This window comes from Macaca mulatta, chromosome 6 (genome assembly GCF_049350105.2).
Source record: "Macaca mulatta isolate MMU2019108-1 chromosome 6, T2T-MMU8v2.0, whole genome shotgun sequence".
Taxonomy (NCBI): domain Eukaryota; kingdom Metazoa; phylum Chordata; class Mammalia; order Primates; family Cercopithecidae; genus Macaca; species Macaca mulatta.
This window is the reverse complement of record NC_133411.1, coordinates 84,442,388-84,470,197: the sequence shown is the minus strand read 5'-3', so window position 1 is coordinate 84,470,197 and position 27,810 is coordinate 84,442,388. Positions and strand designations below refer to the sequence as shown.

Genomic DNA, 27,810 nt, shown 5'->3' with positions numbered 1-27,810 from the left:
TTTGTAGAATTACATATAGATATTTGTCTACATTATATTTATTCACTAGCCCATGCCTATTCATAGGCTGACCATTTTTAATACATACACGAAATATTCCATTAACATTACAGCTTTTCATGAGTTTGTCTGAATACATGTAATAATGAGTCATGTGGCAGGAGTTCTACTGTAGCTGCCAGAGGAAAAAAGAAAACTTTTCTTGCTAGAAGTTATGAGATTGGCTGGGCGTGGTGGCTCATGCCTGTAATCCCAGCACTTTGGGAGGCTGAGACAGGCAGATCACAAGGTCAGGAGATTGAGACCATACTGGCTAACACGGTGAAACCCCGTCTCTACTAAAAATACAAAAAATTAGCTGGGCGTGGTGGCACGTGCCTGTAATCCCAGCTACTCAGGAGACTGAGGCAGGAGAATGGTGTGAACCCAGGAGGCGGAGGTTACAGTGAGCCGTGATCACACCACTACACTCCAGCCTGGGCAACAGAGCAAGACTCCATCTCAAAAAACAAACAAAAATGTTATAAGATTGTGTTTTCCAGGTAGCAAGTATTTTTGAGAATAAACTAATTTTCTCTAAGATTTTACTGACTCGAAAATTTAAATAATGGTGCCTGAAGTCAGCTGGCCCCAGATTCGTGTTGCAGTCCCATGTGATGACATGAGAGAGTAACTTAGATGCTGTAATTTCTTTTCATCGTTTATAGCATAAGCCAGTTATCTGACTTAATATGTATGTGTGTGTAACTTGGATATTGCCACAAATTTAAAATGTCCTTATTTAGTAGCTTTATTTTAGTAAAATAAACTTTCCTGTTTGTAAATGATGATAATGATGAGCACCTTAACCTGTGGCAGACCCTGTTGTGTTCTAATCACCTTTATATGTTTCAAATCATTTAATCTTCAGAACAACTCTGAAAAGTAACTAGTATTATCCCCATTTGCCGAAAAGGAAACCAAGACCCAGAGAAGTTGAATAACTTGATCAGTTTTACAACTGGCAGGTAGCAGAGCCAGGATCTGAATGCGAACACTAACTTGATAACCCATGCTTGTACCCCTTGCAAGCCATCTTGAAAGAATACAGGCACTCCTAGCTTTTCACTGTGATGGACCTTCCTGATGTTGGTGTTATTTAACCATTAGAATGTTTAATTAAAGGTTGTGTTCCTGCCTAAGAGGGCTTCGTTACGTAGATCACAGGCAGGGCAACAGTTTGTCCTTTTGTCTAGGACACAACTCTGTAGTTATAGTCATTTTAAATAGTAAAAAATACACATATATTTTTCATGTGTTCTCTTCTGCAGAGAGTCCTAGCATACCATAATTTATACATAAAACATTTAAAAGTATAATTCCTCAATGTAACTTGATCATCTCTTTGACCTATGGAAAACTCCTTTACTAGCTCGAATAAGTAATAACTCTTTAATTAGTCATTTGCCTATTGTCTTTGAATTTGGAAGTTTTTCCAGGTGATTTGAATGGCTCATTTTCCTCTCAAAATTTGTTCCTAAGAAGATTAAACTGTTGCCTTCTTTTACTCTAAATAGAATTTCCCATTACAAGCAGAAGAATTTAAAATTATTTCTTTAGCCTTACATCAATCTTTATGTAATTCTTTAAAAGAAAGTTTTTGACAAAGCTATATACTTTGGGGTTTGAAAAGTGAGATTCCCTCAAATTTGGTTTACTTGGTTCATCTTTGCTTAGCTTTTCTCTACTCATTGTCAGAGCATCCTCTCTCTGTCTGCCTCCCTCCAAACTCACCGTGCTAAAGGAATCCATAGAGCTGAAAGAATGGGGTATGGGAATGAAATGTTAAACACGTGGTGTCCACTGAACTAAAATTCAACATCTGGTTTCATTTGAGATGAATATTGACAGTTACAGGTGTCCGTGTGTCTAATTAAATGACTATAAATCTAAGAACATCTGGTTCTGTTTTTCAGAGAGTGAATCTGGAAGTGAAAGTGGAGAGCAAGGCGAAAGTGGGGAGGAAGGAGACAGCAATGAGGACAGCAGTGAGGACTCCTCCAGTGAGCAGGACAGTGAGAGTGGAAGGGAGTCAGGCCTAGAAAACAAAAGAACAGCCAAGAGGAACTCAAAAGCCAAAGGAAAAAGGTAATGTATTTTGTCAGAATTTCCTTCAAAAAATATTCTGTGAAAGTTTGCCCCAGGCAGATGTTTCTTGTTAATCAAAAAATGATGAGAGAAAAGAAGTGTGTATTTTTTCCCAAACAGATATTAAATCTTTTTAAAATTAAAGTGCTAGTTCACATTATTTTCCTACTTGTAATGCTTAGCTTTCATTTTGAACTTGAACATATCTTGGGGTTACATTTTGAAAATTGGTATAACCTTGGAAGGCTGAGTTAAGTGATCAAGCAATAGGTATGAAACACTTAATTACCTTTTGTAGCAATTTTGCTGAGGGCTAAAATTAAATCCTTCAACACTTTGCCATTATGTAACCAAGACAATTGATTTTTCTAAATAATGTTATATTAAAAAGATTATGATCCAAATATTAGAGTCAAGGGCTGTGAAGGAAGACGGTCATAAGAGCTTTAAGTGTTAGCACTTTTTAAGATCTCCCATTATCAACAACATTATCATGTATTAAAGTGTCATTAAAATTTTGAGTAATTGGGGCTAATATCTTGGATTGTGCAACTCTGTTTTCCCCACTGCTGTCAGTGAGTGGCCTCTGCCGACATGATGGTCCTTTCCCCAGGAGCCTGCTGCCCGCTCACTTGATGAGCTTGCAGCTCGGCTCAGTCGTGGCTGACAGCACTGATTGGGGCGCAGTACGCTCTCTGCTCCTTTTATTACAGACAGTAATTAAAGCAGCTCGCCCTGCCACTTCCATAACAAACACAGCATAATGCCCTAATTATGACTTTATTAATTTAAGTCAGGATTTAATGATTTTAAAAGTGATTTATATTGTTTTTCCTGTTCAGAACAAATGAAATCTGTAGGTTAAATTAATACAGGCTTTTCATCATTGCAAAGTTAGAAACCTAGTTACCAGTAAATTCTTTTCATTAGATTAACATCTGAAACTCTAAGCAGTAAGGTAAACAATAATTACCATCAAAATTGAGTGATGCATAATAAAATAACACTTTTACTTTTAAAATCTTATCTTAAAAGCTAGAAGTTAAATATATTTAGAATCATTCACTTGTTGCAGCAAAGGAGCTACTTGGTTTATAATAGCCTTGTCTTTGAGAGAAATCCTGTACTTCTGGTTTAATATCAGAATATCTATGATGATATGAGTTATAAAACATGTCTTGTTTCTAGAAAGGGAAAGTTTTGTTCAGTGCATGAAATGTCCTTTCAGATGGCAGAAGTCAGTATACTAGAAATTTGTAGTCATGTATTAGTTTTATTATTCCTTTCTTCAGAAATAGATTTTTCTCTTTACCCACATTTGAATTTAAAAGAATTGTTTATTACAAAGAGAACCACAAATACATTCTAAACCTTATATTTTTAAGTACACATTTTAACCAGTGAATTGGGGATAATAAATTGCCGTTTTTTTGCCAGGGAAAAACAACAACATATTTTTCAGTCTTCAAATATAATTACATGTGCTCTGAGATGTTGCCATGGCTCCATTTTTAATAAACAGCAATCATATTTCCTCTACAAAAATCAATTCTAGGAAATATCGATTCTTTCCTTGCCTCACTCCTCTCCCTCCCCCAGTATTTTTCTGCCTCTTAGAATGTTTTTTTAACTTTGCTAGTATGATAATTTTTTAAAGCTCTTAATAAGCTTTAAGCATCTTCAAAAACCACCCTTTAGTAATCATAAATATTTATGACCGAATTTAAATTTTACACTCCAAAGTGTTTTCATTTGAAGGGAGATAGTATGACATAGTGGAAAAAATACGGACTTTGGAGTGAGACAGGCTTGAGTTCAGATTCTAGTTCTGCCCCTCTTGTTATGTGTCCCTGAGCAAGTTATTTAACCTTTCTGAATATTAATTTCATTATTGTAAATGGGATAATAATGTACCCAGGAAGAGTGCATTTAAATTAGGTAATCAGTATGATTGGTATGAAATGCCTAGCCCTTTCTGGCCCACAGTAGATTCTTAAAAATATACACACACATGTTGTAGAGAGAACTAGACTTTTAGTTTCCAGGAAAATATAAAACACCACAAGGCATCTCTCATCCCCTGAGATAAGGGTGTTTGGTCATCTCACATGTTATTCCTTCTCCTTGGAGAACTGCTTCCCTGCCCATCTGCCAGCCTTACTCCTATATCTTGGCTTATATGTCTCTTTCTCCAGGAAGCATTCCTAATTGGATTAAGTTTGTTTAGGTGTCTCTCCAAATGTTCTCCTGACACACTATAATTTATTACTTACTATACTGTATTATCACTGCCACCTTATCTATATCCTCCAGTGGACTGTAGACTCTGTAGGGTAGACACACATAGATCCTCTTAACCATTGTTATCCTTAGCACCTAACATAATGCCAACATGTAGTCAAAAATTAATTAATATTTGTTGAGCAGATGAACAAATGAACAAATGAATGGTGTTAAGCACTTAGGTATGATCATTTGGTAATTTAAAAGTTTATATTTGATTAGCTTAAATTTGTAGCAAGATAGTACTTTAGAAGTTCCTTTGTTAACCAGAAACACATTTCTCATAGAATGTGTTTAAGGTCACATTTGAGAACTTGTAGTAAGTAATTTTCTTGGGTAGAAAAGTGTATAAAATACAAGTCTATTTTAGCAAAAGTAGATATATAAATATTTAAATATATTACTAAACCGGGTGTGGTGGCTCAAGCGTGTAATCCCAACATTTTGGTAGGCCGAGTTGGGAGGATTACTTGAGCCCAGGAGTTCCAGACCAGCCTAGGCAATATCGTGAGACCCTGTCTCTACAAAAAATATAAAATTAGCTGGATGTGGTAGTGCCCGCCTGTAGTCCCAACTACTTGTGAGGCTGAAGTGGGAGAATCGCTTGAGCCTGGGAGATCGAGGCTGCAGTGAGCCATGATTGCACCACTGTACTCCAGCCTAGATGACAATGAGACCCTGTCTCCAATATATATATGTGTATACACACACAGTATTTTGAGATAGCATTTTAAAAATCAGCCTAAATATCTTTGAAGTTGTTACTGGTAGTACTTAATTCTTGGTAAATCAGACATTTAATATTTTCTACATTGTTTTTGATTATATTGTTTAGTGTCATTTTATGACTTTTTGCATATGAAGTGTGTATGACAGGATAGAATTGAATTTGAGTGGGTTCTAATTTATTTGGTTATGGGTAATACCTTCATTATTACCTCATTAATGTATTCTGGAATTTAAAAACCATTTTTTATATAAACGACTTATATAAAGGAGTTAAAGTTGATATTTCAAAATTTACTATTATATATAGTGATTCTGAAGATGGGGAGAAGGAAAATGAAAAATCTAAAACTTCAGATTCTTCAAATGCCGAATCTAGTTCAATAGAAGACAGTTCTTCAGATTCTGAATCAGAGTCAGAATCTGAAAGTGAATCTGAATCCAGAAAAGTCACTCAGGTAAGAGATTATGCATTTGTTGTAATTGAAGGTAAATATACAGCAACTAAAATAAACAACACCATCCTTATCTATGCCTGTGATTTTTTATTTTTTCTAGATAAGCCTTTCCCTTATAACCTAACTCTGAAGAAAAGCTAGAAACTTTCAAAAAATCTCATCCCTTGCCACCGAAATCAGGGAACTCTTATGCATATGGCTTTTTTTGTTCTTGGCTAGGTTGTGACAAGGGGTGTTTTTGCTGAAGGGACTGTGAAAGGAAGTCACAAAAAATAGTATTGAGCAAAGAATTCTAAGCATACATACATCATCAGAAATTTAGACTATTCAGTTTTTTAAAATATTGGGCATTTTGCATAATAGAGTATGTTTTAAAGCTTTAATTAAAGAGTATACATTCTTTAGTAAGAATTTGCATAGACATTTAAAAACAAATGCAAGAGCCACTTATATAATAAAATAATAATGCTTTTTGGTAATAACGTTTGTAACACTGAATTTTGCCTGCTTAGCAGGAAAAAAATAAAGTATAAATTGCAAAAATGTAGTTATTAATGTAAAATGTATTCTATCTGATTTCAGGTCTAGTTAAATGAATAAAATAATAATACAGAATTCAGACCTAATTATAATTATCTTTTTGGTCTTTAATAATCACCCCTTTCCTATAAATGGGCCGTGTTCATGCTAGACTTCAAGTATAGTAGTTTTATATATAACTGTGTTATTCTGTTTGTTGAAAATATGGCCAAACTCTGCCTTTGATTCAGTTCAGTTTCTTCTTAATCCAATATTGTTTTTGTTTATTTGTTCTATTAACTTGAATTTCTTCAGTATGTTATCTGAGTAGGCAAGGATGAAAATTAATTTATTGAAGTAGACAATTGCCCTCCCCCATCCAAAGATTTATTGTTAAAGAATGTTTTTAAAATTGGCTAGCCTTATTTCACATTTTCTTGCATTTATTAAAACCTATCTTAAACTTGAATTTATATTTAAAACGTGTCTGTATATAAAATAACCTAAGATTTTTATTTTTAAAAAATTCACATAAAATCTTAAGAGATTTTATGGTTTATTAATCTGGCCTGATATAAAAACTTATCACATAGTGAGTTTGATGTACTCTCATTTCGTACTTACATCAAATTACCAGAAAGTTTAAAATGTTATTGAAAATAAAGAGAGTTACAAATCGACAGTAAGTACAACCCAGAGTAAGAAGTATTTTTTTAAAATGACTGAACAAGAAATCAGTGAGTGTCGAGTGGTGGAAGTTATTCTTAGGAAGTTTTATAACAGTTGAAAAATTATAGACTTCAGTTCCTCTGTACTATTAGAAGCAGAGCTTTAGGATGCCATTAAAAAGCCACAGTGGTTGAACATCATGTTGTGTTGTACCCCTTCCTCCCCCTGAAAAAAACAAAAGAAGATAAAAGCCACGGGGGCACTCCAGGTCAGTGATTCTGTTTGTTTCTTCTTTGTCAAGGACTTTCAGTGATCAGATTAAATCTCTTGATAGTTAAAAATATTTTCCTGTAAAACGTCAGTATAAAACAACTCAAACTATTGCAGTGAACCAAGGCTTTTGAGAAATTTGGGTTTCGCTCACATTGTTGATAGTTTTGTGTTCATGTGTTTCCCTTAGGTGGCTTATTTATATTAGAATGCCTTTTCCCATCTATAATAGGTAGACAGGACTGTGGAATTTTTTGCTTTAGTTTAGCAATTGGAATAAGTATTCTCCACCTTGGAGCTACCATACTACTTATTTATTTCTATTTCTTTCTGAATAATTTGGCATATACCATGCAATTGCAGAGTATATCTATTTTCTAATAATAGGCGACTATAATTGTAGAAAAGTCCTCCTTGCACCAAGTGTTGTGGCTTCTGCTCTAAATTATGAGTAATGAAGGCAGATGGTGGGTACTTTACTTTAATTTAGCATGACAATATGTTAGTGCTGAAAATTCATATGCCTTATATCTGCAGCCTAACTAAATCTACACTTTTACGCTTTCTTTTCTTTTTTTTCATTCAGACAATGTGTTTTGAGGGCACTGAGCATGAAAATGTGACCTAGGAGTTACCTTGAATACATGGCTTTCAGAACAGTTAATTTTTATGGTAGTTCTATGAGATAAGCATAGTGTTCTACTTGTTGGGAGAGAATATCTTTGTTTCAGTTTCCTCATCTGTAAAGCAGAAATGCTAGTACCTACCTTATTTCTTTCAAGTGTTATGTCAAAAATAAAATATGAAAGATCAATGTAACACACTATATAACTATAAAACAACAGTTTTAACATTCTTTAAAATTTCATAAAAGATCAACAATATTGGAGAACATCAAATGCTAAAAGTAACCTAAATTTTTTGGTAACTTAAGTATCCTGCTTTTTTTTCCCACTCTTTTTACACTATTCAGGTTGTAAGTCAACATTTAATTCTGTTCCCTTACCTACAGCCTGTGAGCTTAGCCACTTTCTTTAGAAGAGAGCTGCCATCCACGGTCAGTGTCTCTACTCTCTAACTCACAGTCTCCATTTACCCTACTTTTCCTTTGAATGCAGCTCTGTGTAAGATTCACATCCCCTTCCCCAAGGGTAACTCCTACTTCCTTTTGGTTTTGTTTTGTTCATAATCATCTGTCTCCTTCGCACCTTTAATCTCTTTCTCCATTCATTCCTTTTCTGCCAACTGTAGCATTCAGGTTTTTTCCTCATTTAAAGAGAGAGAGAGGGAGCATGGAGTGGAAAAGACAGTGTGTGTGTACATGAGTGAGAGTGAGTTTAGAAAAATAATCTACGTATCCTGCATCTTGTACTTCTTAACCCAGTTATTTCCAACTCTATCCTACACATACTGCTCTCTGAAAAGGCAGCGATGATCCTTCCCCAAACCCAGTAGCCTTCTCTTATTCTTGGTCTTTTTGTATGACTGTTCCCCGACTACTTAAAAGTCTCTGCATCCCTTTTGTTCTGACTTTTTTGACCTTTCATTCTTTCGGTTGCTTCACTTTTTACTGGCTTCTGACATCCAACTGTGAACGTTGCCCCCAAATTAGTACTTAGTACATATTAGTTTTTTGCGATATTAATTTATGTGAATGAATTTTTCTTTAGTCTTCTTTTTTTCCCTCTAAATTTGTCCTGTTGTGAGACCTAATTCACTCCTATAGCTTCAGCAAAACATTTATGTTAATTACTTCCATGGTAATGTCTTTCAGTCTTTAAAATACGTTTCAGCTTTTCTTCCCAAATTCATACCAAATTTTTAGACCTCTCTGAGGCTAACCTAATACAATCAAACCTAATTATTTCCAAACCGAATACAATAAAAAGACGTGCTCTACCATTTGTCACCAGCATTCTTTTCATTCTCCCAGATCTGAAGCCCCAGAATTATCTCTGACTACTCTGTCATTCTGTATGTTTAGATAGTTACCAACTCCTATAGGTTCTGTGTGTTATTTCTCACGTCTGTTTCTTCTTTCCCTACTGCCATTATTCTAGATCAGCTCTTCATTACCTGCATTGGTTATCCTCTGACCAGTGCTTTCCCAACCCCAAGTCCTTCTATACAACTGCCAGATGGATATTAAATTCACCTGGCCTGATGGCCCCTTGCCATTTGAGTTCAGTAAACTCAGGCTAGCTTGCCCAAACCTACCTAGTCTTAACCCTACCCACCCTGTTTTCTTTTCTTTTCTTTTCTTCTCTTTTCTTTTCTCTTCTCTTTCTTTCTCTTTGTCTCTTTCCTTCTTTCTTTCCTCTTTCTTTCTCTCTCTCTCTCTCTTCTTTTCTTTCTTCTTCTTTTTTTTTTTTTTTTTTCAGAGTCTTGCTCTGTCACCCAAGCTGGAATGCAGTGGCATGATCCCAGCTCTTGGCAGCCTCGACCTCTGAGTCTCAAATGATCCTCCCACCTCAGCCGCCTGGGTAGCTGGGACTACAGGCATGCACTACCATGCTTGGCTAATTTTTTGTATTTTTAATAGAGAGGGATTTCTCCATATTGCCCAGGCTGGTCTCGAACTCCTGGACTCAAGTGATCCACCCACCTCAGCCTCCCAAAGTGCTGGGATTACAGGCATCGGCAACTGCCCAGCCACACACACTAAATTCTAATCCCAGTGGAATATTTGTGGTTCTGTTAACACTCTGTATCCCTTCCTATTTCTATGCCTTTGTTCTTTCTTTTTTCATCCTTTACTACAGAAAATAAAAGCAAGGGAGAAAGTAGCCTCATATCACTGTGACCCTCCACTTCTCCTAGTTGAGAATGGCTACAAGGAATGAAAAATGTTACTGATGATGGGGTATCACTCATGTGAATGGGACAGTCAAAAGGGTGAGAACCACAAGGGGATTATTTACATTCTTAAAATGCCCCAGCATATTCATGAGGCACAAAACTATAGACATACATTCAGGTGCCATGTTTGTTTGTTTGTGTTATTGATTGGAATATGTCCTCATTTGAGGTCAGATGTTGTCGGTAATGACCGGAGAAAATTTTGTTGTTATAATTATGTTGATGGATAAGTGTATTTTATGTTAGGTGTTATTTTTTGAAATATATTTAATTGAGAAATATTTTTAGTATAGTCCTTTCAATGAGTAATTCTTTTGTTCCAAATAACACCTATAACAAAATTACTTTTAGTAATTACTTATTTTATGTGATTTCACATACTTTACACAATGTAAAGGGAAAAATTTTTTTATGTGAAAGAGTAGAGAGAAAACTCAGTAATGTAGACCACATTGTATCAGGAAGAGATTCACATTTATATCACTTTATCCTGTTTTTGACCAATATAATTAAGTTATATTCTGCTTGTAGTTAAAATTATGTGAACAGATGGTGAAAAAATTTATTTAAAATGTTGCTTTTACATTTCCAGGATTTTTATCCTTCGTGAAACCTAGGCTTCAGTGTTCCTATAACTACCCAGTATATTAGAGTGCTCCTCCACACCATAGTTATTTCAGCTACGTTGTTAGTCCACTATTTGCACCTTATTCGTGATGCAGTATTCTGGTTATATCTATAGGGTCTGTGTACTAATTGCTGAAGATATAGATAATCTATGATTAAAATGATAAAAACTTTATGATTGTAATTTATTGTGAGTACATTTTATGTATTTTCCTTATATATATTATTTTAATTACATAAACTATATGAAGCATAATAATCTACCAATGTGAAAAAATATAAAGTATTTAATATACTTGCACTTAATAATACTTAATATTAAAAGCATTTCAGTATTTGAATTAAAACTAAGATTAAGGTGCATACTAGCTATGAAGAAAATAGTACCCACTATAGCTACCTAGCAGTGTTTGAGTTGCTCTTGTCAGTTATTTTTATCTCGGGTTATATTTGTGTCTCAAAACTTTGCTGATTCCTTTTGGGAGGTGCAAAGAAACTGAGTGAATCTCTTACGTGCTCTAAGGATCAGTCACTAGTATTGTGACTGGTGTCTGAATGTCAGTAAATATTAAGATTTGCCTTAATAAAAGATTTTGGAAATAAAGCTCTTTTATTTGAAAGATTCTTGGGGATAAAGTAAATTTGGCGTGTGGTGTGAAATAAATCATGAATAAGAGTGAAAGGAACTATTTTTTGACTGGTGTTATGTTCTGTTTGAAAAATATGCAAGTTTTAATTATGTTTTTACAACTATTTTTGTATGTTGCAATTATATAACTTTTATAAATATTGGAGAATATTGGGTTTTACTGTTATATTGCAAAGCCTTGCCTCTCAGTTTATGTCTTTCCCAATTTCATTTATATTTTAAGTTCTCTAAAATAAACATGTTACTCAATTGCACTTGAGACCTTTAAAATGAAGTGGATTTGGATTAAGCAGGCTTTCCTATTGAAGTAGGCGCACTCTAATAGGAAAGATGGGTTTTAGTGGGCTACACTTCTTTTTAACTCATAAAGAAGTCTCAATTTACCAGGGGTGTACTTTGGTTTAAAAGTAAAAGTTTAAGTGTGAGCCTCAGATTTTTGAAATCATATTTGTCAGTTAACTTGAATGAAAGAAAGTCATGAAATTATCCTTGGTTGATAATTCTAATCGAAAATATTTCATGCAAATATCTTGTCCTGTGAGGCTACAGATTAGCTTTGATTTTTTGTTGATTTCAAAGCACAGTATGGCTTTGACAAACTTTACATACTGCTTATCCTATTTTACAGTTTCAAATTTCAAACCTCTTTACAGTGGTTTCCTCTTAGGATGCATATTTGATGCTTGTCGTGTCAGGTCTTTTTTGTTACTTGCCTTTTTTTTTAATCAGCATGAAAATGAACATGCATAATACATTAAAAAATCTTTTCAGGTACATTGTTACATATTTTTCTTTGTGTTATTTGGAGGTTAATAAGTATTTCCAGGATCTTTTATTTATTATTTGAAATGAAATACATTAAATAGAAAACAGTTTTTTTAACCCTGTGACTTTGTATTGCGTTTTGAAAATGTTGATGTGTTGAGGTGTATAATTGAATACCATAGAAACAAAATGGAGATTTGAGGATGATGAACTGAAAACTAGGTATTTTTTGTGGTGAGATTCTACGATCAGTTACTGTTGTCCTTATAAAAGTCTAATACAGTCACTCAGCTGTTAAAAACCTAATCCTCTATTTAAAAAAATATACAAAAACAAATTGTCTATCTTTCTGCCTGATCTCTTCTCAAGTACTAACACAATGGAAACAGTGGGTGATCTGTCAATGTGTTTGGTTTGTCAATGATGGTTTTGTATAAATATTGGGAGGGTAAGAAATAAAATCGCACAGTAAAATATGATTTCATCTGCCTTTTCTCTGCAGCTCCATGGCTCATGCTGCGGTGTGAAATTCTCATTTTACACACTTTGCAGGCGGAGCACATGAATTATGCATTGAGCAAGAAAAATCTCCTGCCTCAAGTCCTATATGCATTTACCCAGGTTCTGTCTCTATTACCAAGATGAATTGCAAATGGAGAAATGTTTGATGGAATAGAGCTCTTAACTTCTTTGTTTAGAATTCAGAATTTTATTTTTATAGTATATCCTTTAAGTATGAAAATGTTTTGAACTTACTATGGATTTTTTAAAATGAAAAATGAAATCTAATATAAGAGGAATACCAAACACATCATGAAGCATTTTATAGCCTTGATTCAGAATGCAAGGGTTTTTCAATTCAGTAGAAATGACCATTATCTATTGCTAATGTTGTATTTCAGTCACTGGTTATTTGCTGTTCTCAGAAAGTCAATGAAATTCTGTCCTTTTGAAAGCCTTTTTTCTCTCTGTTCTAGGCCTCTAATAAGAGATTATGCCAATTTCACATGTAGCTCTGTTCTGTGTTATATGTGACCTGATATGTATTTAATAGATACTGTTACACACTCTTGGTTGTGAAGTAGAAAATAAGGTATAGACTTGCCTTCAGCTTTAACTTTATCTTGATTTGATAGGTTTCTAATTTTTCAGGTGGGGAGGTTACAGTTCCGTAAAGACAGTCATGCACCATTGTAGCTTATAGGAAGCTACACCCATTGTGCTCAGCATAGCATTTTGATAAGTCACATGATGATATGCTCTTTTTGTTACATGTTCTTTCTTCACAGGAATGATATTCTAGTTGAGACGGCATTTTCATTCGGCACTTGCTTTCATTTACTTGCGACTTTTAAATTTTAGCTTCAAAACTAACATTTCTTCTGTTTTTTTCCCCATCTTAGACATTGTTTACTCATTTGAGAAATGGAGAGAGGGGCAAATACTATTTCTTTCATTTTTCAATAAGGAATGAAAATTAAAACTTAACTAGATGATTTGGAGTGTTCAGTGATAAAAATAATTACTTTGAAGATGAAAATTAGTGCCTTTTTAAGTGTATTAATAATGTATATTATTATGTGGTCCTTGAAGTTTCTGAGTATCAGCATAAGGGAAAAAGCAAGTGAAATTTAAATGATTTTAAAGTGTTACCTATGTATAATTTTATGTAATGCTTTTGTTCATGTATGTGCACTGTTGTAGGAGCTCTAACACTGTGTAAACTTTAAATGGTGATAAAATATATTTTGTTTCAGTGGTACCTTCTTGTGGCTAAATGAATACTTCGAAAATATTTATTAGCACATTAACAATAAGCTATAGAATTTTGGTTGATTATAAGTTACTTGAAGGCAGCACTGTATCTGTCTTGGCTGTTATTTCCATTGCTTGGCACAGAATCGAATATATATTTAGAATTCTATACATATCTATTGAATGAATGATGAAATAAACAAAAACATTTTAGTAGAAACTTTAGTTTTGTTCTGTGATTTGAGAAAATTTAATGCAAAAAATAGTATAGATTAGAAAGATAAACTTTGACCCAATTGTATTTAACGCCCTACTCTTTGTTGGCCTTTAGTTATTTGTAATGCACTTAATTAATACAATTTTCTTTTTAAAAGATTTACAAATTTTTTCTCAACCTCTAACCAAACTGTGAACAGTTCAGGCTTAGGGGCACTGTATTCTGGTTCATGGATATATACATTTTGTAAGTACAGTATACCAAATAAGCAAGTATCTGCTGGGGGAAGCCCTAATTATATGCAGATATGTTTTGAAATATTTATTTTCTCTACAAAACAGTAGAAAAAGTGAGTGAGTCCTTTCAACTCTAAAAAGAAAGAGCCTGGGAATGTCATTTATAGATTTTAGTGAATATCTTTGGCAAAGAAGTTTGATACAACCCAGTATAGAAACATAAAATATCTAGTACAATGCCTGTCACAAACTGTATCAGAAAAGGCTGACCTATCACAAGCCTATCAAAAATCTCTGAGCTCTGCATATATTGAGTATTTCTTTTTCTAAAGTAAACCTGTTTAGAAGTTATTTTCAAGAATATTTGTGGACTCTCTACCGAAGAGCCACTTTACATTTTTATGTTAGCAAGAAGTTGTCAGGTTATAAAATAATTATATACCTTTAAATTTTCTTCTGACATTTATAATTTTTAAACACACAATAGTTTAAAATAACGGTTTGCATAGTGGGTAAGAAATACTTTATGCTAATTGAGACAAATGTTGATTCAGGAAAACATTTTGTATAACCATACAGAAGTTCAATTTGTTGATACCACTAAGCAGAGAAAAAAAATGTTTTGGAATATTAAGGACTACACAGATTTTTAAAACAGAACATGTGATAAATGAAATATTTGTTATTTTATAGGAGAAAGAAAAGAAAACAAAACAAGGTAGAACTCCTCTTACCAAAGATGTTTCACTTCTAGATTTGGATGATTGTAAGTATTGTAATTTAAAATATTTCTTCTGTGTTTAGTAAGAGTATTTTTTATTTGTATAGTACCTTTTATTTACGTGTCCCAAAATATATCAATATTTATTATGTAAGACTTATAGATGAATAATGCAAGAAAGTTTTGGAAATCAGTGATATTTGTTTATTTCATCTATTCAGCATATCACTTTATTATCACATGAACAAATATAGATGGCCAAATAAAAGTATACAAAATTCATTTTTAAATCTTTTGCTTTAGTAATTTATATGTGTTTTGTTAAATAGTCATCCATATCTTATAACTTCTACATTGTGAAATGTGGATTATGGGGATTGACACATCTAACTTAAGGAGGTAGAGGATTAAGGAAATGGAAAGGACATCACCATCTTCCACTTGGCACAATTTTAGTAGCAATGGAAAATAGGTTACAAAGCTTTTGGAGGCCAGTTTCGCTACCCCTATCAGTCTTTTACCTGCAAAAAATCTTTGTCCCAGCAAATCTTAAGAATTCAGAATCCTACAAATATATTCACCCAAGTGTGCAGAGATGTATATATATTTATCACCTCCCGTTAAATCCTCCTGCATTGTGAGAGAGAGAGATAGTGGTACTTTGTTGCACTAGGAGAAGAGTAACAAGAAGTGAGATTTCATGAATATTAAACTACTGTCATTTTTTGATAGAGATTTTCTGTGCTGGGAGTGAGTTATGTTTTAGATTATCTCATTCTGTCATAGATCTGTTCTGCTTATATTGTTTACCTGCCCTGTCCCCAATAGCCATGGCATATACTTAATATAGAGAAATTAAAATATATAACGCAGAGAAATAACAGAGAAACTAAAAATAAAATTGGAGTTAAATTTGAATCATGTTTTACATATTAGCTAAGATTTTGAGGTTTGGTAACATCCAGTGTTGCTAAGGTTTGGAGAAACAGATGTACATGTTTTTGGTAGAAATATAAATAGGTACAGCTCTTTGGAGTCATTTTAGCAATATCTATCAAAACTTAAATTGCACATATCCTTTCACGTAGCTGTTCTTCCCCACCCCCCGAGGCGGAATCTTACTTTGTTGCCCAGGCTGGAGTGCAGTGGCACTACCTCGGCTAACTGCAACCTCAGCCTTCTGGGTTCAGGCAATTCTCCTGCCTCAGCCTCCCGAGTAGCTGGGACTACAGGCACGTGCCACATCACGCCCATCTAATTTTTTGTATTTTTAGTAGAGACGGGATTTCACTGTGTTAGCCAGGATGCTCTTGATCTCCTGACCTCGTGATCCACCTGCCTCAGCCTCCCAAAGTGCTGGGATTACAGGCGTGATCCACCACACCCCGCCGACATAGCAGTTCTTTTCCAGAAATTTATCCTACTGATAAACTACTGATAAAATCAGATCTTATTTCTTTCTTATTTTAAACCCTTGAATTTAATGGCTTAATTTTGCATTTAGATGAAAGCCCATACTCCTTTCCCAGGTTTCTCAGACTGTGGATGATCTGACCCCTCTCTGCTTCTTATCCACATTTCATCCTACTTTGTTTTTATGCGTTTGTTACACGTACCAGGCTCATTTCTGTCAAGGGCCTGTCTACTGCTGTTCCCCTGCTGAGAACAGTTCCCCCAGATTTGGCAGGCTGATCCTTACTTCCCCAACTCAGAAGTCACCTACTCTTACACACTGTCTTGGCCCCTTTGAGCTGGCATAACAAAGTACCTTAGACTGGATAATTTATAAACAGCAGAAATTAATTGTTCGTAGTTCTGGAGGCTGGGATGTCCAAGATCAAAGTGCCAGCATATTTGATAATTGGTGAGGGCTAGCTCTGCTTCAAAGATAGTGACTTCTGTTTCCTCATGTGACAGAAGGAGGAAACACCATCCCTTATATCCCTTTTATAAGGGCACCAAGCCCATTCGTGAGGGTAGAACCCCCATAACCTAATTACCTATTAAAGGCCCCACCAGAGTCTGGATTAGGTTTCAATATGAATTTTGGAGAGACACAAATATTCAGACCATAGCACAAACCTTCACCTGTTATTCTTGTCTTCATGGCATTTTTCACTATCTGAAATTACCTTAAAATTTTGGTATCTGATTATTGTCTCTTTCTCCTGACTAAGATATAAGTTCCATGAGGACAGGATCTCTCTCTGTCTTGCTCACTGCTATTCCTAGTGTATAGAGTGGCTCCTGCCAGTTAGTGGGTACCCAGTAAATTTTTCTTGAATTAATAAAACATATAAAGGCATATATAAAAATTTCATTGTGGCATTGTTCATTGGTTAGCTCCGGTGTCCTTGTGATGTAGGACTAACCTGGGAACAGACAAGAGTAAGACTTTCTTTTTTTTTTTTTTTTTTTGGAGATGGAGTCTTGCTCTGCCGCCCAGGCTGGAGTGCAGTGGCCGGATCTCAGCTCACTGCAAGCTCCGCCTCCCGGGTTTACGCCATTCTCCTGCCTCAGCCTCCCGAGTAGCTGGGACTACAGCGGCCCGCCACCTCGCCCGGCTAGTTTTTTGTATTTTTTGGTAGAGACGGGGTTTCACCGTGTTAGCCAGGATGGTCTCGATTTCCCGACCTCGTGATCCGCCCGTCTTGACCTCCCAAAGTGCTGGAATTACAGGCTTGAGCCACTGCGCCCAGCCAAGTCTTTCATTTTATATTTTGTATCTTTCTGTGACATTTGGGTATCTGACACATGTATGTTTGTAACCTTCATAATTTTAAAGTTTAAAATTATAAAAGAATAACAGTAAAGTACATTTAAAAAGGAACAAAGAGTAAATGTTACAAGAGACTAGAATATACTAATTACAACTTTTTCTTCTTATATTCAACTTTGGATTTCCTGGCAACTATGGTAAAAAAAGAAAAACCTATAAAATGATATAATTGTTATAGTTCCATTCTATAAAAAGTATATTTTTATATGTTGAGACACAAACTTTTTTAAAAAATCAAGTTTTTAAGAATTGAGATGAAAGTTTTTTTGAATTTTTAAGGGAACTTTGATCCCAACCCACATTTTTTAACTCAATATAGGATATAGTACTTCTCTTTGTTTTTAATACCCAAGTGCTCCTTTCTTTAAAAATCTTTCATAGTCCTGCATTTGTCAGAAATGACACTTGAAACTCTCGTTAACAAGTCAGTTCAGCCTACGTTTTCTGGATCGTCTGCTAAGTGCAAGGTACTTTGGTAGGTACTGTAATAGATAAATAGAATTTAGTCATTCCCTTCCAAAAACTAAAATCTAGTCAGAGACACAGATACCTGGACAAGTAACTATTGTATATGAGAGAAAAATAGAGATTCATAGTATAGTGAGGAAACAAAGAGGGAGATGAAAACCCCTCTTTAGGGTTTTCATTAACCCCAAATTTAGAAACTACAAAAACCTTGTGGAAGAACCATGATGTAAGCTTAGAGATAAAGACAAGCAGAGTGCCGACTTCATTATATGCCTCCTATTAGCCTACAGTAGTTCTCCATTGCCCATGGCATGCAGTTTGTTGCTCAGACACTAAAATGTCACTCTCCAGTGGCTTTAGTTCTCAACTGTGAGAATTAGATTAATCTTGAAAGAAGGCCAGACACATTCCCTGTGTTTTATCTAAGAGGCACATCATAATCCACACGGGTTGTTTGCTAGGTACACAGTACATACCAGGAAGACTGCAAGTACTGAATTTATTCATTTCTTCACTCAGGAAATGTTAATTGAGTACTTGCTATGATCTTTATAATCTGCTACATACTGGAGATTTCTAAATGAATACAATATTGTCCCTACCCAAGGAACACTCAAAGTGTAATGGGAAAAACAGATAAATTGGCAATTAGATTGCCTCATTATAGATGAATGAGGAGAAATGCACAAAATACTGTTTGGTATCAAGGTACCTAATCCACCTAGCAGTATCAAAATTTATCTTTTGAGTTGAGTTTAAGAAAGCATCAGTTGGCTGAGCATGGTGGCTCACACCTGTAATACCAGCACTTTGGGGAGCCTAGGTGGGCACATCACCTGAGGCCAAGAGATCAATACCAGCCTGGCCAACATGGTGAAACCCCATCTCTACTAAAAATACAAAAATTAGGCAGGTGTCGTGGCGCACGCCTGTAATCCCAGTTACTCAGGAGGCTGTGGCAGGAGAATTGCTTAAACCTGGTAGGCAGAGGGTCCAGTGAGCCAAGATTGCGTGACTGTACTCTAGCCTGGGTGACAGAGCAATGCTCCATCTCAAAAAAAGAAAAAAAGCATCAGTCAAGCAGTTGGAGGCATGAGGGGAGGGTATACTAGGCAGAATAAAGGTGTGGAGGAGGGAAAGAGCTTGCTACTATCAGAATCAATGATTGTCTCTCTCTTAAGGCAGCAACCCTAGTAATAGACTGACTCTATTACAAAGTAATTTGGTTATTTCTCTTACTATTTCCCCTATTGTATCTGTTGAGGGGATGTTATCATGAGCACAGAGATTAGTCCTATGCTTTTAATCAGTTTAGTAGTTTCTTTGTGTCTCATTTTATTCATTTGTAATTTTTTTTAAAGACTGTAAAACTTCTACAGTTTCTTTAGATCATTAAGTTATATGACTCTCTTTCATGGGAGTCAGTTAACAATACATGAGAAAAATATTTGTTCTAGGATAATATATGACCTAACAGTCTTTTGTTAGACTTAGAGATATCAATATGCTTTCTACGTTTCAGGCATATTTTATATTCCTGGAAATTACAATGTATTTTAGGGCCCCATACCATGTGCTCTCAGTAGGACAATCATAAATCAGTCATCATATTCTAGTGTTCTTTTATAGGAAATGTAAACCTATGTCATTACATTGTTAGTACAAGTGACAGTGAAGTATTTAAAAAATCTCTGTCAGCCAACAATAATCATACTTCAGATAAGCCTTATGATATGTAATATCACATTGTTAAGTGAATTGTGGTCAAGGCAGTAGAGTGGAGTCGCTGAGAGGACAGTGGAGCAAGCTGTCTGAGTTTCAATCCCAGCTCTGTTACTCACTAGTTGTGTCATCTTGGGCAATTTACTTAACCTCTCCATGCTTTAGCTGCTTTGTCTATAAAATCGAGATGCTTTGTCTATAAAATACTTTTGGGAGTCATTTAATTCTCAAAGGATGAAATGAGTTGATATATGTAAAAGCATTTAGAACTGTGCCTGACACAAGATAGGCATTACTGGGGTTAGTAATGATGCTGGTGCTGATGATGCCAATGATACAGATGATGCAGCAAATTACAAATTAAATAACAACATATTAAGCCATTATATATTCAGTTTTTCTTATTCTTAAATCTTAAGGCAATGCTTTGATCAGAAGAATAATTGCATAATTATTATATTAGATCTACTTTTAGAAAAGAAAATATTTTATAGAAAGTTTTTAAAACAAAAAGAAGAAAATAAAATTAACTTGTAATCCAAACACCCCAGGTTAACATTCTGACATATCAGTTTAGATTCTCTTCATATGCAAATCCCCCCCTCCAAATTGGATTGTACTGAGAAACTGTTTTATCACTTGCTTTCTCCTCTGTTTAAAGTACGTGTTCTTAGCCGGGGTGGTGGCTCATGTCTATAATCTTGCACTTTGGAGGCCAAGGCAGGAGGATTGCTTAAGCCCAGGAGGTCAAGGCTGTGGTGAGCTGTGATTGTGCCATCGCACTCCAGCCTAAGTGACAGAGCAAGACCCTGTTTCCAAAAAAACACAAAACCTACGTTCTTTATAACTGCATGGTTGTCCTTTATCCTGTTATAACAAATTCTGTTTAACAGATTTACTATTGTTGGGAATTTAGCTGGTTTCCATTTTTTTGCTATCATGATTAGTGAGGTAACATTCATCATTGTAAATACATATTTTAATATCTCTGTAACTGTTTCCTTAAGATAAATTTCCAGGAATAGTATTGCTGGAACAAATACTTTGAAGAATTTGTTTGTCCAAAATTGACTTCTAGGCTTGGCATGGTGGCTCATGCCTGTAATCCCAGCTACATGAGAGGCTGAGACAGGAGGATTCCTTGAAGCTGGGAGTTTGAGACCAGCCTGGACAACAAAGTGAGACTCCTGTCTCTACAAAAAGATAGAAAAATAAGCGGGGCATGGTGGCATACACCTGTAATACTAGCTACTCAGGAGACTGAGGCAGGAGGATCACTTGAGTCCAGAAATTCAAGGCTGCACTGAGCTGTGATTATGCCACTCCACTCCAGCCTGGGAGACAGATAAACTCCTCAAAAATAAGTAAATAAAATCACCTTTCAGAAAGCTTGTACCAGCTTACACAGTATCAATATGAGGGTGCTATATTCCTTGTCCCTTCACCAATGCTAGATTTTGTATTTTAAAATTACCTTTTCTAATTTGACAGGTGGACATGATATTTCATTTTAACTTGTATGCTACGACATTTTTTTAAAAACCCTATAGAGTCACTTTGTTTTTACACATTACTAATTAAATACTTCAGCACGGTCAACTAGCCTCAGAATTCACTTTAGGATAAGCTTTCAATGCCAACTTTCATCTCGCCATACCTGCAAACAGATGCATAATCATCTCTTTAATACCAGAGCACACATCTTCTGAAATGATATTAAAACCCATCCTTTTTTTAAAAAAAGAGCAGAACTTGCTTGTGGTGTGAATTTTCTTCTCTTGTCTCTTGGTAGTATTTAGCCAAGCCACCGTTGAAATCAGAGGCTGTTTCTTATTCAGTTTTTTATTCCTTACATGGGCATTCTAATATTTTGAAAGGATGGATGGTGGGTTGGTGGGTAGACAGGTATACAAAGGAATGAACAAACATGCATTTAGAACTTACCTGAAAAGTTACTTGTTGCATTGGAAGGCAATATATTATGATCCAAGTTAGAAGAAGCAGTTTCTAATTCTATAGTGGTTCTACCATTCACTTTTTTAATGACCTTGTCAATATTAGTCTCCCTGTGGCTCAGTTTCCAGTGTCTTCAATATTAAATGCTCTTTCTAAGCCTTCAGATTGCCATTGCCTCACTTCGTTCCTAAACTATTGTAAACTCTTCCGTACTCCCAACCCTGCCTTCAGTCTGTGCATTGTACTGCCATCTGATTGACCATCCTGCAGGACCATATTCATTGTCATTCCTCTGTTTGATTGATTTTTGACTGTTCCCCTTGGTCAATAGGATAAATCCAGTCCCCTTAGTTTTTCAATTTCCCACCTCCCAGTCTTTGTTTATAGCATTCTGTTATCCAACAATTAACTGGCTTCTTTCTTTCCTCTTGTTCAAATCCCACCCTTACTTAAAAATTGGACTTCATTCCCTCCTATTCATGAAGCCTCCTCTTCCACTCCATCTCCAGTGATCCTTGTTTTCCCCCGACTCTGTGACACTTCCTAACTCTACAGGGGTTTTCAGTGTGGGTCTAAGGAAGCCTGGGGATTTGAAGCTGTGCTTCAGCCGCACTAAGTGAGCACGGGGAAGACCAAGAGCTCCACTACCTCCCCATCCAACCTCCAGGCTGCTTTTTAAATTATATATGTTGAGATTTTATTTAGTGTTTCCTTTGAATTTTTTCTTCTTTGGCCATATCATTTATGGACTGTATTGTTTCTTTTTAATTTTTTTTTCAGATATGTGTATCTCTTTTTCTTAATTAGGTTTTGTTACTTAAGGATCTTGAACTTTTTGTCTCACTTGCTACCTTGCAGAAGAAATATTTGTTGTTAACTTTATGGATTAATATTTGTTCTGCCTTGTTCACTGGATATTGTGAGACTAAAATGAGAAAAAGATGCTTTGAAAATTACTGTCGCACCTGGGTGTCATGGCACACACCTGTAGTCCCAGCAGTTTGGGAGGCCAAAGTAGGAGGATTGCCTGAGCCTAGGAATTAGAGACCAGCCTGGGCAACATGGGGAGACCCTATCTCTTAAAAAAAAATGCTGGGTGTGGTGGCATGCACTTACTTAGGAGGTGAGATTGCTTGGGCCCAGGAAGGGATTGCACCACTTTACTCCAGCCTGGGCAACAGAGCAAGACCCTATCTCCAAAAATAAAAAATGTCAAATTAAGTAAATGTTATTCCCTTTAGAATATTATTTTGGAGTGAGAACTTGTTGGAAGCTAAAACTTGACCACGTTTTAATGTATTTTATTCAAATGGTTTAGAAGCACCAAAAATTAATGTTATTGTCTGTTCACACAGACTAGCAGATATGCAAACATATAAAGACACAAATTTGTATTACATGAGAAGTACAGTTATAGAACTTTGCCCAAGTATATCTGTGGAACAAAGAAGGCACATATAAGCTGTTTGCAGGTGAGCCAGAGAGTGTTTTCCTTTTAAAGGGTAGCTTGCCAGATCAAAGTTGCAAGATGGGCAAGGCAGAGAAGTAGGCAAACAGAGTAGAATATAAAAGGCTCCAAGATATAGAACAAGATCTTGGGAACTATTATCCCATAGAGCTAGCACATAACAGTGCTGAAATTGGAGATAAGCTGGCCCTGAATAGTCCAGTATGGTGTCCACAAGCCACATGTAATTACTTAAATTAGTCAAAATTTAAAATGCATTTATTTAGTCATACTGGCCACATATCAAGCAGATGTTAGGCATATGTGGCTAGTGGCCACTTTTATTAGATGTAGAACATTTCCGTTATCACAGGAAGTGCTATTAGACAGGACTGGGGCAGACCATAGAGGACTTTGTGAACTTAATTGAGGAGTTGGGCTTTTATCTTGTAGGCAGTTATGAGCCTTCGAAGAGTCTTAAGCAGGGAAGTAACATGATCAGACTTGGATTTTTAGATTTCCAAACTTACAGTATCAGTTCTCAAGTATATAGCAGGTTTAGAATCAGTCAAACATTTCCATCTAGCACATAGCTTTTGCTGAAAAAGTATAATTACAAGGGAATTAGGTAGCCTGGACCCCGAATTAGAGTAGAGAATAAAATAGATATAGGATTGAAGCATCTTTCAAGACTTCTAATTCCACTGGAGCATTCTCTTGGAAGCGATTGTTATTCTTTTGATAGTCTGGGGAAAAAAATGCTTCTTTACCTTTTTAGGGAGATTACTGGGTGATAAATGTTAGTGATAATGTTATGTGAAAAAATTTTCACAAACTATTACTCAAGATATTTATATCTTTATTTTGTTATAGGATTTACCATTATGTTTTGAAAGCTAAGACTAGTAACTGCCATGACTTGATAATAACTTGACTAAATCAAGATGTTAAATAGAATTGTCATACATTTATTAATCAAAGTAATTTAATTAGATTTACTAACAAAATAAAAATGTTGCTTTTAATAATTTGAATTAAATGTTCATGCACATTTACTAATTTGGGCCTTTTCTTACAGTTAACCCAGTATCCACTCCAGTTGCACTTCCCACACCAGCTCTTTCTCCAAGTTTGATGGCTGATCTTGAAGGTTTAAACTTGTCAACTTCCTCTTCAGTCATCAGTGTAAGTTATTTTTAAAATACACCAGCTCAGTTTTCTTATGTTGCCATTGTATCTTTTTTATTAAAATGTAAATACTTGAAGTGGATTCTTAGTTTGGAACAGATTCTTCTCTAAGAACAAGCCCAATGTAGCTAAGACCTTTTAATTTTTTAAATAATTTACTCAAACCATTGTCTTCTCAGTTTTTTTCCCTTGTCCACACTTAATTATCATCTGTATGTTTTTCTCTGGTATTGTTACATATCTGTGACATACAAAGGTTTTTCACCACATTGACCCAGTACATACACCTGAACTGTGCCACAAAAAGTTGTCTACATTAACAGACTTTCGTTTCCGTAATCATTTTATTCCTACCATGCTATTTTTTCGTAGACTATTAAAAACTCATGACTGTTTTTATTTAAAAGTTCAAGATAACTTTTTTCTTTGTCTTATTTTTGTACATTTATTTACATGTGTTGGTGTCTTTAAAATTATTCTGTAATGTTATTTATAGAATGTGATGTGAAGTGAGGCTAGAACCTACCTGTCACAAAATAATGCAAAAACCATCAACTTACCATGGTATTTGAAGCTACCACAACTTTTTATTGTGTTAGCATATTATATCCACTAACCTTCCACTGTAAATCAAGCATGCTGCCTAAGATATATAATCTGTTGATATGCTTGACCTCTTGTTAATTTGTTGTCAGAAATCTGACAGACTAAGAGACAGAATAGTGAGCTTTGATGGGCACAGGTAGCTTCAGTAGATCTGGTTCTCAGGGCTGGCAGGGTACTACAGGGTATGTAACTGATCATCTGAACTGCCTGGGAGCATAGAGCTGCTTCTGCCAAAAGTGGGAGAAAGAAGTGCCTAATTCTTGTGTGTTATTATGGAAAAAAATTCCTCCATCAAAGCAAGTATGCTATCAGGGCTATGCAGTGAAATACTGAAAAAAGCTATCTGCATTTCCATTCAACATTGGTCACCTCGCTTAGAAAGTACAGGTGAAAAGTTTTAAGCTACAATGTTCTCTTTAAGCATAGAATGAGATTATCTCTTAACCACTCAGAAATGAGTAAGAATGGTATTTGCGATTTTAATTTGTCCTTGTTTCTAAAAGGAAAAGGTACATTAAAAGATATGAAGGGGGAAGCATTGAAAATAAGCAGTTAAGTCTTTCATTTATTCAGGTAATAAATATTTACTGAGCATTTGTGGTAGGCTCTAAAGAAAAAGTGTTAATCAAAAAATCAATAGTGAATCAGTTAATACCTTGAATGGAACAGGAGGTCCCTAAAACCTTGGTTGGCAGTAAGGTAGTGAATAAATAATAACTTGGGCTCTGATATCAGATGTCCAGGGTGCAAACCCCTGCTTTGCCACTTAATAGCTATGTGACTGTGGGCAAATTGGTACTCTTAAACCTCCTTTTCCTATGATAATACTGTCCACCTCATAGGATTGTTATGAGATTAATGAAATAATATATGCAAAGCTCTTAGAACAGTGACTGACACATTGTCATTACTCAGTAAATATTAACGAATATTCTCCAAAGTGATATATGTGATAATGGACCTGAGTGTAGACTCTTCTACTTTATTAACTATAAGAAGAAAGCAGTTGAGATTAGAAAAGCTTGTAGTAAATTTTCATTCATCACAAAGTAATTGACAGACTCACCCTTTTATACTAAGGAAAATGTTTATTGAGATGGTCTCTTCAAAGGAAAGAAAACCACTCCATCTAAAGTTGGGCAAAAAACGACCGCCAGTTGACACGGCTGAGTGAAGCAGGACCACAACACTCACTCCCCAAAAGCTAACAAAATGATCAAACAAGTAGTGCTAAAAAGAATGACAACCAGAAGTTCACCAGCAACAATAAAATAAGGGCAGGAATAGAACTTTAAACAAAGAAAATGCTAGAACTCTGAAAAATGGAACCTGTAGAGATAAACTGAATATTCTGCTGCAGAATGGCATGGCTCCTAGTAGCACATCCAGCCCTCAAAACAGTACTGAGAAAAGAAGAAGAATCAGCCAGAGTTTAATCTTCTTCATTATGTGTCTGAATTTGGAAAGAAGTGGACGGAAGACATCAGAGGAAAATAAGGAAACCCCTCAAGAATTACAACTCCCATATAATGCTGTGAGATCTCAATAAATCTAGGAGCTTTTTTGGATCCTGAAATGAAGTTCATAGATGATAGAGTACATCTATAATTTTAAAGTCAACATGTTGTCCTAGTTGAATAGAAAAAATAAAAGTAACATATAATAAACTAGTATTTTCAATGATATGTAACTGTTTGACCATGACTACACTAGAAGTAGTTAAATGATGCTGGCACTCATATATAGAACTCATGAATGTGAGAACTATATGTGCAGATTTATATAGGTGTGTTGTTCGGCAACTCAAATGCTGTGGGTTGCGGTATTGCCATCAGTGACATAGTTTTCCAAACACTGAACAGTTTTTCTGCACCAAAGTAGTTGCATTCCTGGAAAACTGAACCTGTTAAAATCTTGCCAAAGAGAAGAAAAACTTCGTATTTTGTGTGAAATGTTCTAGGATCAAGTAATTTTAAGCACGTTTTCACCTCACAAATGTTTAACAAGACATTTGAATGTTAATAGTTTCATTTTCTCATAGTAGGAAACAGAGCTTTTGTGAGGGACATGGTACAGTCTGTATCGTCAGGATCTGCCCTGTTCATTACCACGAACATCTAGCATTCCTGGCCTTCACTCCTTAAAGCTAGCGGCATCCTTTACTGTCCCTCCCTCCAGTCGTGTCCTAGCTGTAAACGTCAAAGCATTATGTAGCGGTGAGAAGCACAGGCTATTGATTCAGACTCCCTGTGTTCAAATCAGAGTTCTGCACTTTACAAATTAGAGACTTTGGGCAAGTCAGTTCCCCTTCCAGTACCTCTATTGTTTTCATCTGTAAAATGATCATGCTACCTACCTCATAGGATTGTTGTTGGTATTAAATGATTAACAAACATGAAATGTTTATAACAGTAACTGATACGTACTAATAACTAAATATTTCCTGTTATCATTTTCATTACATGTATATCATTAGTGCAACTTTATAAAGGAAATGAAGTGTGACCCAAGAAAACTGTGTTTTCTTCTTACTATTAAGGCTGTACATAGATATGCTGAAACATGAAAATTACTATGGATTCTACTTTAAAGAAAAAAGAGTGGGGATACTGCTGATTGTTGAAACCAAGGAAAGGGTGATTCAAAGTAATAGAATCAGTAGCTGTAAAAATTGTGGTCGTATGATTGAGTATAAATGATAAAAATAAGAAACGAAAACTAGAAAGTGAGGAACGATGACAGGATGCATGGTAATTATTTTTT

The 27,810-nt window shown here is 35.3% G+C and overlaps 1 protein-coding gene across 3 annotated transcripts in view; it reads left to right on the top strand.

The window, feature by feature from the left end:
* Positions 1 to 27,810, top strand: part of AP3B1 (adaptor related protein complex 3 subunit beta 1) — a 298,620-nt gene that overhangs the window by 185,175 nt on the left and 85,635 nt on the right. For 2 of the 3 annotated variants that reach the window (XM_028849534.2, XM_028849535.2), the window contains exons 19-22: positions 1,956 to 2,127; positions 5,447 to 5,594; positions 14,854 to 14,926; positions 24,332 to 24,438. In XM_028849534.2, the coding sequence (XP_028705367.1) occupies positions 1,956 to 2,127; positions 5,447 to 5,594; positions 14,854 to 14,926; positions 24,332 to 24,438 (500 nt within the window). Of the gene's footprint in view, positions 1 to 1,955; positions 2,128 to 5,446; positions 5,595 to 14,853; positions 14,927 to 24,331; positions 24,439 to 26,127; positions 27,563 to 27,810 lie in introns of those variants that run through there. The other variant, XM_028849539.2, reaches the window with a different exon arrangement.